At 41.4% G+C, this 15,702-nt stretch overlaps 1 protein-coding gene across 3 annotated transcripts in view; it reads right to left on the bottom strand.

Moving 5' to 3' along the window:
- LOC306980862 (protein phosphatase 3 catalytic subunit alpha) overlaps nucleotides 1–15,702 on the bottom strand; it is a 98,580-nt gene that overhangs the window by 47,312 nt on the left and 35,566 nt on the right. For all 3 annotated transcript variants that reach the window (XM_079580395.1, XM_079580393.1, XM_079580394.1), the window contains exon 2: nucleotides 11,074–11,274. In XM_079580395.1, coding sequence (XP_079436521.1) covers nucleotides 11,074–11,274 — 201 coding nt within the window. The remainder of the gene's footprint in view (nucleotides 1–11,073; nucleotides 11,275–15,702) is intronic.

Genomic DNA, 15,702 nt, shown 5'->3' with positions numbered 1-15,702 from the left:
ATAAAAAAAATGTTTACATGTTTAATGTATGTATGATTAATAAGCGCTGTCCTGAATAAATATCAGCCTAATTAGAATGTCATGAATATCAGATTAAAGTTAGCCTTTCTGAAAGCTAAATATTTGTATGAATATCCTTCACTGTGTTCATCGATTCGAGAGCTAAACGGTGCTCGGAGTCAGACTTTTTGGAACCACTAGAATGAACTTATTAATATTACTATAAACATGATATTATAGTTTTCTGACTTTCACTCGATCAAACCTTCAAAAACCTTGAAATAGACACATCAGGTTCCAAAAAGATGTAATAAATGGATCAGAGATAATACGAAGTCTTAACACCTAGGTAAAAATCCTAAGAACGTACTTAAAAATGACAGATCTTTGAAAACCATACAAAGTGACTTCTTTTCCCCTTTCTCGGCCAATGTATTGAGTATGATTCAGGTCCACTCTTTTGCACAGTGTACCTGCCTACTTGTCACACAGCGCGCCAGCACGAGGTGAGAAGCAAAGAGCCCACATAAGCAGAGGAGATGGTGGGAGTGCATTATCGCAGTCCGTCCACTGCTTCGCCCGCCGTTTGTGAGCGCGTTTTGAGTGGTCTCCCCCGGTAACAGCCACAGCAGATCAGCGGGACCGGCAGCAGCAGCAGCAGCAGCAGCAGCTACAGTGAGTGGGCAGCAGGCATTACACAACCAGGCTTCAGAACCTACTCAGGCCACTCCAAAAGACTGCTGCCAGTCAAAGGGAGAGCCGCGGTGGAGCGGGCTGTTTGATGGAGAAGGTATTGGAATCTGTGATAAAATATTGGGGTTTTAGACTCGTTTGGAATATGACTTAAAAAGTGACTATAAAGGTATGCACTAAACATCCTTTTCATTGTAAACAGAACCCTCAACTTTCAAGACTTATGTGGCCATGCTGTGGCTGTCAAAACCTAAAGCACAGTATCTCAATATAATTCCAGTAGTTTAAAGAAGATATGGCAGGTGGACAATAGATTACAGAAATTCTCTTGATTCAAGCATTTTTATGTTGATTTGGAGAGGGTTAGTAAAACAGAAGCTGAAAATGCTGATGTCAATGAAAAAAGCATTAACACCACAAAAAAATAAATTAAAAAAAAACTTTCACATTTAGAGCAGGACTAAGAAACACATGCCCCTAGATGCCATAAGCGCCACTGCAGGTGTCGAAGCATGTCGCGTTTTTTACTCATTAATTGTCCGTGAGCGTAAATACTACGCTGACAGAAAAGACAAAGAGAGAGAGGGATATTGTACATCCAATTACACAATGGAGATATTTTTTTTCAATCAAACTTGGCTGTAAATACTGTTGAAGTGGTGCTAGCCCACAGTTAGCTTTGCCCGTTAGCCTGTTAGCGTCTTCTTCGTGATTCCATTAGTGTGTATGGGTGCTCCGACCCGGAGGCAGGAAAGCTGCAATTGTGGTGTTCTGGCCAGAGACACCGGGGGAGATGAAAGACCCCCCAATCATCCTATTAGCACTTGTATTACCCGCAGAGGGACTAGGAAAAGGATTTATTAAGATAAACAAGTTACTTAGTTCTGCTTTAAATCAAGACTACTCAATTCAGTGTTATAATCCAATATATAATCAAAGTGGAAGTTTCATTAGTATTTTTTTTTTTTTCTAGATTAGACCAAACCTATTGAAATATAACAGAGAAAAAACCTTATTAATTGAAGTGAATTTGTCATTTGTCTGAAGTGGAGACACTAAACAAGTTAAAGTTTAACTCGCCTTAACCGAGTGCATTTTCTCCAGTCTAGTTTTACCCAAATCTAAAAAGATTCTTGACTGGAGAGCTATAGGCCAGTGTAATGTCTCAAAACTCAGCTAAACTGATCCTTTTTCCTTGTTGTTATTGTCACTTTTATTTTCAGCGCATTTTTATGGCTTTTTGGTTACATTTTTGTCACATTGACCATTGCTTTTTTGGTAATTTTATCACTTTTTTGCTGCTCTTAGGTCACTATTTAGTTGCCTTGTTTTTTTTTTTGACAAACTTGGTTCGGGTCAGGGTTAAGAGATTAACTCCATTGCTTTAACATCAATCCTGGCATTCATCTTCAGCCTGCACTAAGGCACTTTCTCCCCAACTGGATACCATCATGTCAGTGTGAGCTCTCAGTCATATCATTTTCAACTGAGATTTCGCTTCTCATCTCAAGAGGCTTCGTCAAAACCAGCAACATGTCGCCTCCAATTTGCTCCAAAACCTTATTAATTTGCCCATTACTGATCATGCCGGAACATTGCGAAGAACAACAAACAAACCCACTCCCTCGTAATCGCTCTGTCCACTGTTCTTGTTAACTATTTCCCCGTAGCGTCTCCTGTAGTGACAGCAGCAGCAGTCCACAGCGCTGACATCTATAAGCGCTGTGTGTTTTTCTCATGTTGAGGCAATAGCATAAGCGGCCATTCAAAAAGGTCTAATGGTCCGAGAACGCCGCACAGAGCAAACACTTCCGCAAATTACACGAGGAGGACGCGGCGCGACCTTAACAAGACGGAGTCAGGAAATTCCACTTAACACATACGCACAATGAGCCGCAAGCACATGGAGATTAAGGCGAGTGATTAAAATATGTGAGTTGCAGATATCTCCAAAATTAGAAGGGAAAATTACAAGCTAGTGATGAATAACATTAAAGCATGAAATATTCACAGTGATTTCCCTTCGGCAAGCAGAAAATGCTTCAGAATTTAGCCACATTCATTAACGTTACTGCAATTCAAACATTCTTTTGTGTATCGTGTCTAATTAAACAAAGAGGAAACTTCAATGAGCTATAAAAAGGCTCTGTGACAAACTTTTCTATTTTCAAAACAAAAAATAAAAGGAGCTTGTTAGTTAGTCCAAATTAATTCCTGCAACTTCCCCAGATGCATTCCAAGCCACTCCCAAAAAACGGACAATAATAGGCTGAAACATGTTGACGGCGTCAGTAATAGTTGGGAGAGGAAATTCTGCACAAAAATGAAGCACTTAACAAAAGTACACTTCGATTCTTTGGATCATCGTTGACCTTCAGAATGAAAAGTAACCACGGTAACCAGCATCCTGCAATGTAGGCTTTCCATTGCGTGATATTGTGTTTCGGAGAGCATTGTGAGATTTAAGCACATGTTATATTGTGGACGCAGGGTTGACGAAAATCTCACTTTGACTGGCCACAATTTGCATAAACGACAATTATTCTGGCGGCGTAATGTCCTAGAATAATGCACTTAAAAAGAAGCCATATCTCCCATGTTGTTTGTATTTGCATGCGCTCCACTCCGCTGCGGTCGAGGTCTGGTGGTTTCCTGATAACTGATCAATGATGGTGAATTACGATGGAGGTTATGTCTCTCACGCTCCTGACATTAACCAGACACCAGCCGCTCTCAGACCACAACAACGATGAAGCTGAAATAAATTACACTCAGACTCCCTCCTCGATTAGTCATGTAAAAAACAACAACAACAATGATACATATTGTGGTTTTGCAATGATGTATTCCAGTAAGCGGCCAATGGTCTCTAATAAAAAATGACGTTGGGAGGAAAGCAAAAACAGTTCAGTGTACAAAGTTTAAAGCAGATGAGAAAAGAGTTTTACATCTTTTGTTAGGCGTCAGGGCAAAATGATAGGTTCAGCTTGGATAGAGAGGTTACAGTTGTGGTGGTTTTTATGTCATTTGTGGAAGTTCAGTCAGAATTAAATGTTGCGTCTAATAAAAGTTTTAACTTGACTGCGTTTGGGGAAGTATAATCGCTCATCTTTACCTTCCTGCCCTGACAATGACCCTCCTTTCTGAAACTTACGGTCTTTTTGCACAAGAACTCACCATTGTGTTCGTTAAAATAACATCAGCTGATCGGCATTTTGAAACTTTACAGAGACAAACGCATTAAGGAGGATGACTCAAACATGCATGAATGAAACAAAACACAACACTGGGTCTGTCTTTCATTAGTGGGCAAAAGGGATGCAACGAGTCACTCAAGCCCCGTTTCGATTCCATTTCCAATTTTAAAGATACACTATGCAACTTTTTAAGTGGAAAAAAAGAATCTTAATATTTGTGCATATTTTACCTTTTAATGAGTCAGTGGCATTATGGGTGCAGCATGGCACCTTTGCTTTCCCTCACATTGGCCTTTATGATGCTCTAGGATCAATTGTGTTGAGGGGTTCGTACCAGAAACTGTCCAGAAACCCCAAAACAATTGATTCTGGAGCATCATAGAGGCAGTTTGAACAAAATACTACCATTTAGAACTAATTTTACAGTGCAGTTTTTTTACATCGCAACCCTTGAACGCCTCGGAGCCTCCCGAGGCAGCCTTTCTAATCAAAAGGAGGAAAAAGCCCTGACAGCTCTCTGTAGATATTGGATTATTTGACAAATGGACATTTGATAAGGATTTCAGCAGAGTCCGTGCAGGTTGGTCAGATGTTTGTCAGTTTACCATCTTTGGTAAACTTCTGTGATAATGCTAAACTCTGCGTTAGCCACTGACGCTAATCTCTGACTGTGTAGCCGCTAACTTTTGCAGCACTGCTGCTTCGATCCCCACACGTGTGTGTTTACACAGTGTGGCGTGTGTTGGGCTTGAGGCGGGGGGAGGTGTGGAGCTTGTCTTGAGAAAAAGTTAGCTCGCTGTTTCTAGCGACGCAATGTGAGAATGCAACTACTGTATTCCAGTCAGGCACAATGGAGTAGCTGAGGGTGGCTTTAACATCGATTCTTTTATTTTTTACATCAATTCACATTTTAAGCAGTTTAAATGGATTTTAAATGGATTTTTTGATTAATTGTTACATCCCCAGTTCTTAACTACAAAATGAGGTACAGAATGCCCATATTCACCTTGTAGCCAATACCCAATATCATATGTTTTCTAGTATTGGCTCTGATATCCGATACCTGTATCTGATCAGTGCATCCCTAATTACAACAGGGTTACAGCTTAAAAAAGCCTGATGACACTTCCCGAGCCCAGCCTTTAACATCTCGTACTATAAACTAAAGTTGAATAACCAGCAATCCAGGAATAGTGTGAACAGCCTTGGTCTCTTGTGCACAAACTCTGTGAGCGTTGCGACTTGCTGGAAGGCCATGGGAGCAGCTTGTACTCTGCGTCCTATACTCCCGACAGGCCCCTCCCTGCGCACACACACGAAAACCCCACCTGCCATCTGGCCCTGACCAAACCAGGAAGTGACTAGGCGAGATAGCAGACCTGTCATGGTGCTTTGCATGTATGATAAATATTTACATACTAATTTGTTGACCGTGCGCTGGCTGAAACTGGAGAGCGCTCAGTGACGGGTGTTGGAGGAGGAAAGGGAGGAAAGAGCCTGACATAGGAAGATTAAAAAATGGCACACAGTCATATTATATAAATAGTTGAACAGGGAAATCTAAGCTGTAGAGAAGAGAGAAGTTGCAATGGTAAAGTTTGAAGACTCCAAACAGGATAATCCATGTTTCAGGGAAAAAGATCAACAATTAAGTTAAAATCATGACTAAAACTGAACAGGTACACATCTTCAAGTTCCCACGTGTTTTTGTTTTAGGCTTTGTTAGTAATAATTATGTTCATATGTTAAACTGCAACAATTCTGAAGAAGCCCTGCTGCGTACCACAAGCCAGACCCCTCACCGCAGTTTGAGAAGCAGAGGTCTATTCCACAAAGGCGTGTTTTATGGGCAGACAGGTTCTAAGAGCAGAGAGATCTAGGTTTGAGTGGGAGGGAGGGAGGGAGAGAGGGGTAGAGTTGAGACAGGGGTGTTGCGTGGGAGGAGAGAGAGAGAGAGAGAGAGAGAGAGAGAGAGAGAGAGAGAGAGAGAGAGAGAGAGAGAGAGAGAGCCAGAGTCGGCCAGCTCCAAACAACACAAGCAGTGGGCTGTTTCTATGTAACACAACAAAGGAGCAGGTTTACTGGTCCGACGAGATAGGAGCGCGCCTGTCACAGAGCTTCACATATGGGTACAACATAATCGCAGTGCAACAGGAGGGATACAGGACGCTCTCGGTTAAGGGTGAAAGTGGGAATAAATAGACGCGAAAGGGGGATATTGTTTTGATGACACAATTTGCAAAATAACAAGAAATAAAAAGCATGGTTGAAAATGAATCCAGTCCACTCTGACGCATTGGGGACACTACTTTCACGAGCAAATAAACAGGTAATAAAAAAAATAAACAGTGATACATGGGCTATTTCAGGTGTTACCCAGGTTCCTCTGCCATTCTTAACCGAGCACATTTTCACCAGTCCGGCTTTACCCAAATCTAAAAAGCTTCTCGACTGGAGCTTACAGCCGCTAGGCCAGAGTAAAGCCTTATTTGAAAGTGAAGACCTATAGAACTGATAGTTTTTTTTTTTGTTTTTTTTTTCCAAGTCAGCTTTTAGATTTAGGTAAAGTCAAGCTGGAGAAGAAGTGCTTGGTTCAGGTGGGGGTTAAGATGTTACATTTCTTGGTTTGGACCTGGTATAATTCCTGTGGTACTCAGACAGCCATGTGTTCTTATAGAGGGGGTATTATGCTTTTTGCAGGTACTAGGTAATACTCTCAAGCTAAAATTCTCAAATAGTTTTTATCATCATCTTACACTTAAGTTGGTTAGAAAATGCAATAGTAATGACCTAAAACAGCAGAAACAAAATATCAAGCAGTTTAATTTCTTAATTTTTCGAGCCAAAACACTATAAGCTCCTCCCGTCCCGTCCTCATCCCATCTTGCTCCAATTCACGACTAGGCGGTTGCCATAGTGAAGCTACTGCAAGCATTTTTACTCCGCAATTAAAGGATTAAGCTTTGATCGCGAGCTGTGGAGAGCATTTTCTGGCTACACAGGAGGAGCTTTCCATGAATTGCTGATGTAAAAAAAAAGAACCATGGGGGGGAAGATTCAACGATCACTCAAAGAAGCGCGAGTGGCTCAAAACACAACTCAAGGCATGTTTTTTGATGAAAGAACAAGATTGTAACGAGGTAAAAAGTTCAAAATGCTTGATAGATGGAAAGAAAACATGGAGAAGCAACAAGAGAAGCAACAAGTAAAAAAAAAAGTAACATAGGAGAACAAATAGGTGAGGAATGTCTGTGTATTTCCTATTGTAGGAACAGGTTTATAACAACAAGCTCGGACTAGACACTAAAAACTGAACACCAGCTATAAAACAATTAACACGTGTTGATACGAACTCGCTGGCCTTTGATATGGATTGTTTTGATGACACAATTTTCAAAGTGCAGGAGATATTAAAGTGTGTATTAATAGAGCAAGGCACAAAGTCCATTCGCATACACCTACAAGGGCACAGCCACATGGGTAATAATGTGAGCGCCACACAAGCTCCAACAATTGCTTGTATTTTGTCCTTTTTTTCCCCCGTGAAACATAAAGAAGTGTGGCTTTAAAATGAGGAATTACGCAGTAAACTCAATAGAGACTTTGTATACGGCAGGCAATAGGGCGCAACCAGCTCTGCAAGTGTTTGTTTTCCCCCCTGACAATGACTCAAGCTCCACATTGTTTAGATTCAGAGGCACCTTGCATTCATTAGTTTAAGCAGAGACAAATCGCTGGCCGTACGGACGAGATTTAGGTGAATAATCAGTAAACGGTGCGTTGCCATAGACGCGTGGAGGAGGTCTTGGCCTGTGATTACAACATCAAAGCCGGCTAATCATAAAGTCTAATATGGGGACAGGCCACTTGACCGGGAAGAAAAGCAAAACAATAGAACGCAATCAAAGTGCACATGCATTTACTACCTTCTTACCAGGGCAGGAATATCCGATCGGGAATTGTCTGACCAGTATTGCAATTGTGACTTGATTTGATTGGTTTATGTTTTAGAGGAGTCACTGCACTTTTCTTCCAGTGTTCAGTGTTTGTAAGCTTTCGCCTAGAAACAAAAGAGTTGGTCGTTTTATCAAAAGGATTTTTTCCTCACAAGAGACAACTTTACTCTTAATCTCTTAACCCCCGCCTTAACCGAATGCATTTTCTCCAGTTTGGTTTTACCAAATCTAAATGTTTCCCGACTGGACATCACAGCCTATAGGCCTCATTTGAAAGCTAAGACCTAGAAAACTCAAGCCTCTTCCTTGTTATAATTGTTGTTTTTAATTGTGTTTTTGCTGCTTATTTGACATTTTTTGGTCACATGTTTTTGGCTTAATCACAGTTACATTACACTAAATAAAACCAAAAAACGACCAAAGCAAAAATACAATGAAAATGTGACAAAGACGTGCCAAAAATGTAACAAAAAAGTGTCAAAAAAGCAACGAAAACGTGACAAAAATGTGATTAAAAATGCAACAAAAACTAAGACGTGATAACAAAAACAAGGAAAAAGCACAGATGAGTTTTGTAGGTCTTAGCTTTCAAATAAGGCATTACACTGGCCAATAGGCTGTGTAGGCGCTCCAGTTGAGAGATGTTTAGATTTGTGTAAAGCTGGAGAAAATGTGCTTGGTTAAAGCAGTACTAAGTAAGTCATGCCCCTAGAGGCCATAAGCGCCACTGCAGGTGTCGTAGCATGTTACGTTTTTTTACTCATTAATTGTCCATGAGAATAAATACTACGCTGACAGAAAAGACAAAAGGGGGAGAGGGATATTGTTCATCCAATAACACAATGTAGATATTTTTTTTCACTCAAACTTGGCTGTAAATACTGTTTAAGTGCGGTTAGCTTTGCCCGTTAGCATGTTAGCGTCTTCTTGGTGATCCCAGTAGTGTGTATTGGGGCCTCCAAGTTACTTAGTACTGCTTTAAGGTGGGGGTTAATTTATTTATTACAAGGATCCTGACCCAATTTAATGAGCTTTGTATCCCCCAAAACGAGGCAAAAAACATAAAGCCTTTATGTCAGAAATCTACAAGAAAAATTCCAAATCTATATTTCTAAATTGATTTTTTTTACCCCCCCTCGTCACCTGCAGTGTCTCAACTTAATTGTAAGATTCAGTTTTAAACATATCCGGGGCATTACCATTTGGGAGAAACGTAACTTTACAAGAGTAACATTGGAGAGCGTGTTTGTAGAGGTGTAACCTACAGGATCAGCAGGTTCTATAACATACAATACCATGGAGACTGTAAGATATCCTCTGCAAACAATATCAAAAATAATTGCCTTAACGCTATTCACCTTCAGAGAAATAAGGCATGAATGAGCTCCAAAACTACAGCGCGGAGAAAGAGCGCTCGGCTGTGAACAAAGGAAATCTTGTGGAAAATCTTGGCATCCAAAAACAGGCTGCGGCAGAAAGTTCGGCTTTAATGCAGCTAGCCCTGTGCTGTAGTGCAGTATTTACCAAAATGGGTTTCCTCGAGTCAGAAAGGCGAGGAGGTGTTGTTTTTTTCCCCGTATCTTTTCAAAGGAGCTCTCTCTTGTGATCCTCTGTCATCGCATTAGTTGCACAAATTGGTCAAAGTAAGGATCAGCGTTTCCTAAAATACGCGGCGCTATGATCCGTGCGGAGCTCGAGGGCACGGTGACTCACTTAATTAAGAAAATTAACTTTATTCGGCTTCATGAACGGAGCGTGTGTTTTCGGGCTGCCCACGCTAAACGTCTAAAGCCTTGTTGTCCACTAGTGTTTTTGTTTTTTTGGAGCCGCGAACGAGGGAGGAAATTAGGATTTGGGTGTGGGACAATACTGCTGTGGATTTGTAATGTTGGCTTCCAGACTGTTTCTAAAAGTAAGCCATTGTTGTTTACCGGTGTTATTGGTTTTAAACAGAAGGCAGCCCGCAAGAGCCAAATGTAAAAGCAATTACTGCTCTTTACCTTGGTTCAAAAAGAACACTAGGGATAAGAAAACAAATTTACGAAATCATGGCTTGACAAATGTTGTACATGTTGTGTGTTTGATTGGATTTCTTGCATCAAAAAAATAGAACATTTCAGAGTTTCTAAATGAGATGACACTGGCTAAGGGGCAGCAGCATGAATTCAGTCTTTGGGATTGGTGTGTCCATGGCCACAAAAGTATGAACATGGTGTGTGAGTCAGTAATTGGTGACGAATGGAGGGGACACCTTCTTGCTCTCTCTATTATTCCACCATATGCACTCGGTGTGCTTTTTAATTGCCCTTCAAGGACAAATAAAATATTTTTGATTGATTAACTGATGTCCAGATAAACCAGAAGACTACCAGTGTATACACCAGTGTATAGGATGCAACTTTCTTGCAGTCCAAAAATGCATCCCTCCTACTGTATCTTCTTATTAACCTCTTAAAAGTGAGTTTTCTGCAGTTCAGCTTTACCCAAATCTAAAAGCCTCTGGACTGAAGAGCTCATATACACATACATAATGTTTTTTCCCTGTGTTTTTATGTAAAGCACTTTGGTCTGCCAAGTGTTGTTGTAAAGTGCTATAGAAATAAACGTTGATTTGATTTGTTGTGATTTGTCACATTTTTGTCACTTTTCAACTTTTTCATCCTTGTTTTCTACTTGTCTTTGTCATTATTTTGACCCTTCAAGAAGCTTTCAGATTTGGGTAAAACTGAACAGGAGAAAATGTGCTCAGTTCAGGTGGGGGTTAAAAGAGGTTAAAACACTGCTTGTTGTCAAACGCCAACTAACATGATCTGGGGTCACTGCAGTTGGTCAGCAGCTCTAGGTTCAGCAACACTATGGGCCCAAAAACCCAATCACCTGAACATCCTGAATGACCAGGTTATTCCATCAATGGATGTCTTCTTCCCTGATGGCACAGGCGTATTCCAAGATGACAATGCCCCAGGAGCGTGAGATGGATTGGCCACCACAGAGTCCCGATCTAAACCCTAATGAGAATCTTTGGGATGTGCTGGAGAAGGTTTAGGGCAGGGGTCTCACTCTCCCATCGTCAAACACAAGATCTTGGTGAACAATTAATGCTACACTCAGTCTTTTGACATTGTAGAATCTTATTGAAACAACGCTACAGTGAATGTGTGCTGTATTCAAAGCTAAAGGCATGTGTGGAAAAATGTGGCACACTTATAAAAGACATCTCTTCATACCTGTGACTGGAGCCTCTATGTCCAGGAGATTTTTCTCTGCTCTCAAGATGGCCGCCCCCTCCCCGATCAGCCTCAGAGCCACCGTCTCCTCCACGCGGCCCTCTTTCGTCAGATGAGCTTTGAGCACGTCCACTTTAGGTTTCCCATCACTGTCGAACACCTCTTTAGCTGTCAGCCGGTGACTGGGGGGGAACGGCACAGCTGCGTGGAGAAAGAAAGGGAGAGGGGAGGGAAAAAAATCCATTACCGCTGATATAATTTCATACTTTTCATATTTAAAGCGTCTCCATTGACGAAAGGGCTTAGGAGGACGCACGGTTAATTCCACAGCAGACAGTGCAGGCGTTTAAGCTGTTTGATTAGCAGGTACTTTGGAGCTTCAGGGGAGCAGCGCCCCACGGGAGTCATGTTCAGACCTCCCTCTGAGACCATTTACCACTCCGCTGCTATGATCCCAGTGATTTCTCTTCAATATTTAAAACCGCAGTGCACACTTTCTGACTTCTGATCAAACTGACATGAGCAGGGAAGCTACACACGAAGCGTCTCGAGTTATTTAAGTCAGTTACAAATAACACAAATCTCTTTCATTTCACTTCAGAAAAATGCACATACAACCACTATGACAACTAGAGATGCACCGATCCAGCTTTTTTGCTACCGATACCGATACTGGGGTTTGAGTATCTGATGATATCCGATATTTACCGACACAAAGAGACGGGATGTTACAGATCAACTATCAATTATATCTATTGATGAACTCTTGGATAAAGATTTAACAAGAATCACTGGACTTTTCTACACTAAATTGGGTATATGACAAGCTTTAGGTTAACACTAATATAAACAACTCACACAAAGTGACCATTACAAATATCCTATGTTATTTCTTGAATTAAAATACAAACACTTGGCTTCAGCAGTGGTTATTATCTTTTATTAGGCTACTTTAAATATTTCTATCATAGTTTCTGACCCAGCCTTGATTAGTTTTCATTAGCATTAGCATGCTCCCGCTAGCTTTAGCATGCTATTACTAGCGTGGCATTTTGTGCGGTGATTGAAAATACATTTGCAAATACAATACAATTCTCCTGCTTCTTAGCGTTCCAATTATATACAGCATGCCCATATTCACGTAGTTTTAGGTGGTAAAAGCTTTGTTTTTAAGGTGTTGAGAGCCAAAACTAGTATCGGTTCAGTATCGGATATTTGTAGCCGATACCCGATATCGTATTTTCCAGTATTGGCTCCGATATCGGATTGGTACATCCCTATTGACAACTTTTAAGCACACTGCCTTTGGGGAGCTGAATGAAAATGGCTGCCCAGCAACTGTTTGGAGACCTCTGACCTGCATGAAAATCAATCTGAAAGCGAACCATTGACCAGAACTTGATACGAGCTGATAGATTCTTTTATGATTTCGACAAAACCCTTTCAAGAGACTCCGTGGACAACTTCAGCATGATTCATTTTGGGGAGATGTTAATGGATACTTCAAGGTTCAGTTTTCTATTTCCACAGGTTCCCATATAATCAAGCTTGTTCACGGAGACTCTGTAATGAAAGTAAACAAACTATGACAAAGCAGTGTTTCGCTTCCAGTTTCAATCATCAACTCTTTCATACAAAACGCAACCTTTAGCGCAGCTCAATGCAATCCCTTTCACCGCTTTCAAAAACCCTCAACGTATTCATTCTAATTCACGACATTGTACTTACCAAACTAATCAGGGAGTAAAGAAACAGACTATTTCTATGCAAATAACCAGGCGCGCTCTCCACACTGGGCTCCGATGAACAGAACGTTGTAGCAGAATTTCAATGTTTTCTAAAGCGGCTTGTGTCACCGCCGAGCTGACATTTACCGCATAAAAGAAAGTTGAGGTTTCATAAATTGACACCATTATTAGCGCTTGTTCTTTGTTCGTTTTCTCTTTTCGCCGACCCACGAGTGACACGTTGAAGGTTCCAAAATGAGCGCGAGGGACTTTTCAACTGTTAAAAATTGCATGTGCGGTTTTAATTAGCATGCGCTTGCAGACTGGGCACATTGCATGAAGCCGCAAAGCCCCGGGTCCTGTAATGTCGATGGCCCGAGAGACCGAGTATACGTCGACAAGAGTCTCTCCCGAAGGTGAAATCAGCGGAAATAAGAGCCTTTATCAGAGGGCTGAAGACACGAGATACCTTTGCTTGGTATTTAAAGCAACCGGACAGGTGGATTTCTTCTTTATGACGGGCAGCAATTGAACATAGTCAAAGATGATGAATTAGAAACAAGAAATTGAAACGTTTAGATGGTGGGATGTAAGAAACGTTTCAAATGGACTCTTCTAAACTCCATACGAGGTGCTGTTACTGCCACAAAATTGGTTGTTAGACCTGAAGATTAAAAACCCACTTGACGATAATTGAGATTTCCGAGAGTCTGAGATTGCATCAATTAAATTTCGATTAATTGCAGAGCCCAACACGAGACGGCTGGGTCAGAGCATTTCCTAAACTGTAGCTCCTGTCGAGTGTTCCCTGGCCGCAGTGGTCAGTGTCTATTGACAGAGGAAGAACTGTGGTGAACTACAATTCTTGTTGGTAATCAAAATGCCACTCAGGCAGGCAGAGATTTATTACTGCAATCCAGGAAAGAAGAAGAAGAAGGTGTTCTGTGACAGCCAGCAATTGTAGGTGAAAAGAAAGCTGCATTTCAAAAATAGCAAAGATGATCTCTCTATAAAATAAGTGTTTTGTGGAGATTCTTGTTTTGAAGTGGATAATACAAAAGCTTTTTGGTACATTACTGAATCCTTAGCACAACAAGAGTGTAAAAACAAGATTACTGCGGATCTAACACATCATTCTCAACTTATATAGTGCTTTTCTACATTCATTAGGCCCAAAGCGCTTTACAGCAATGAACCGGTCACCCATTCACCCTCTCATTCATACACCAGTGAATGCAGAAAATGGAGGCAAGGTGGGTGAAGTGTCTTTCCCAAGGACACACCAAGGAGCTGGGATTCGAACCCCCGACCTTCCGATCATGAGACGACCAGCTCTACCCACTGCGCCACTGTCGCCCCATGAACCATACAAGTTATATAGTTACAATCAGAGTTTTCCCAATACCCAATAGTTTTGTTTTTGTGAGATCTCCATCCCATATAGTGTTACTCTGGCCCCAGGCTGCCCTCATCCAGAGCACCTGCTGTGACACTCTAGCTCCAGCTGGGACCAGGGGCTTTGGACTTACACCGAGAGGCCAGGGAGCAGCCACATTCATGTCAGCCCGTCTGGGACATTTTGCACCTCCACAGACAGACGGGTCAGAAGCTAGCCCTCACACCGGCCTGCTTTAGCACAGACTGTGGAGTCAAAAGTCTTGAAAAGGGTAATGTGTCTCTATGCTATTTGTCCTCTTTCATGCGGCCCTTTCTGCGGCATGAAAAAAAAAGGCAAAAAGTGCATAAATATATACAAAAGTGCAATTACAACAATTATTACGAACTAAGGCTACGACACAAATACTTTTCAAACTCTCAAACTAGGAGTGGCTTTCAGGTCCAATGTTTACTTTTGAAATTCCTCTCTCCTATCACTTTAAGCTTCAAATCCCAAATAGTTCAACAAAAATGACAATTATGCTAACATTTGCTCTAGAGAAGTTAATGCTAATGGCCCATTACGGCCTTTGCTGATTTCTTTCTGCACATAAAATAAAATGTAGGAGTTATTAAAGCAGTATTAGTTAACAACCCGTTTCTCTTTCAGCTCCTGCAAAGCGTAAAACCAACAGCTAAGTCTTAATGAATGACTCATGCGAATTTGGCGGAGCAAAACTTTCTTATCATCAAACAAACTTGCGGTTCCTAACACGATCTCACGCTGTGCTATCTAATTAAGCACTGGGCCAGATGACATGCAAACCCCCAAGGTAGCGCTATACACGCTGCTGCACTTTCTGAAAAAAAAAATCCAAAAAAAAAATCAAACTGCAAGGCCACAAGACCGACCACAAATTATGAACATTTGCACCTTCCTGACAGCTGCTTCCTCTAATTACTTGACCAAATCGCAACCGAAGTCAGGGGACAGCTTTCTCAACTTGCCAATGTAGGCTGCGAACAAAATAAGAGGTCTGAAATCGTAGGCTGCAGTGATCAGACGTGACAAGCAGCTTTGAAAATTATGTCACGATAGAAAAGTCGAAAAGGGTCTCCAGTGACAGGTGACGCGAAGCTCGTGAAAGGAAAAACAAAGAGGAGGTTATTAAAACAGAAACCCGAGACTCGCCACGCCGCGTCGCCGGCTTTGGTCCAGCTAACACGGCCCGAGTTCACGCAACACTGACACTTTTCTCTGCAAAGGGCTAAAAATGTTTCAGCAAATTGCCCTTTTCCACAATAATGGGAGGTGATTATGCGCAGACTCATTTTGGCTCAATTTTAAAAAAGGCCGTTCACGTCTGTTCAGAGAGTTCAGTAAGTTTGTCATTTTTTTTTTAACTAATTTGACCAGCTATTAGGTCTGTGGCTCTAGCCTTAGTGACTCACCATTTCTTTCTTTGCAAATGTTTTTTGTTCCCCTATTGTTTGCTGTAAGTTGCTTTCCAACCCATTCCAAGTA

Source organism: Gobius niger (genome assembly GCF_951799975.1).
Source record: "Gobius niger genome assembly, chromosome: 21".
In the NCBI taxonomy this organism is placed as follows: Eukaryota; Metazoa; Chordata; class Actinopteri; order Gobiiformes; family Gobiidae; genus Gobius; species Gobius niger.
This window is presented reverse-complemented; position numbering and strand designations above follow the sequence as displayed.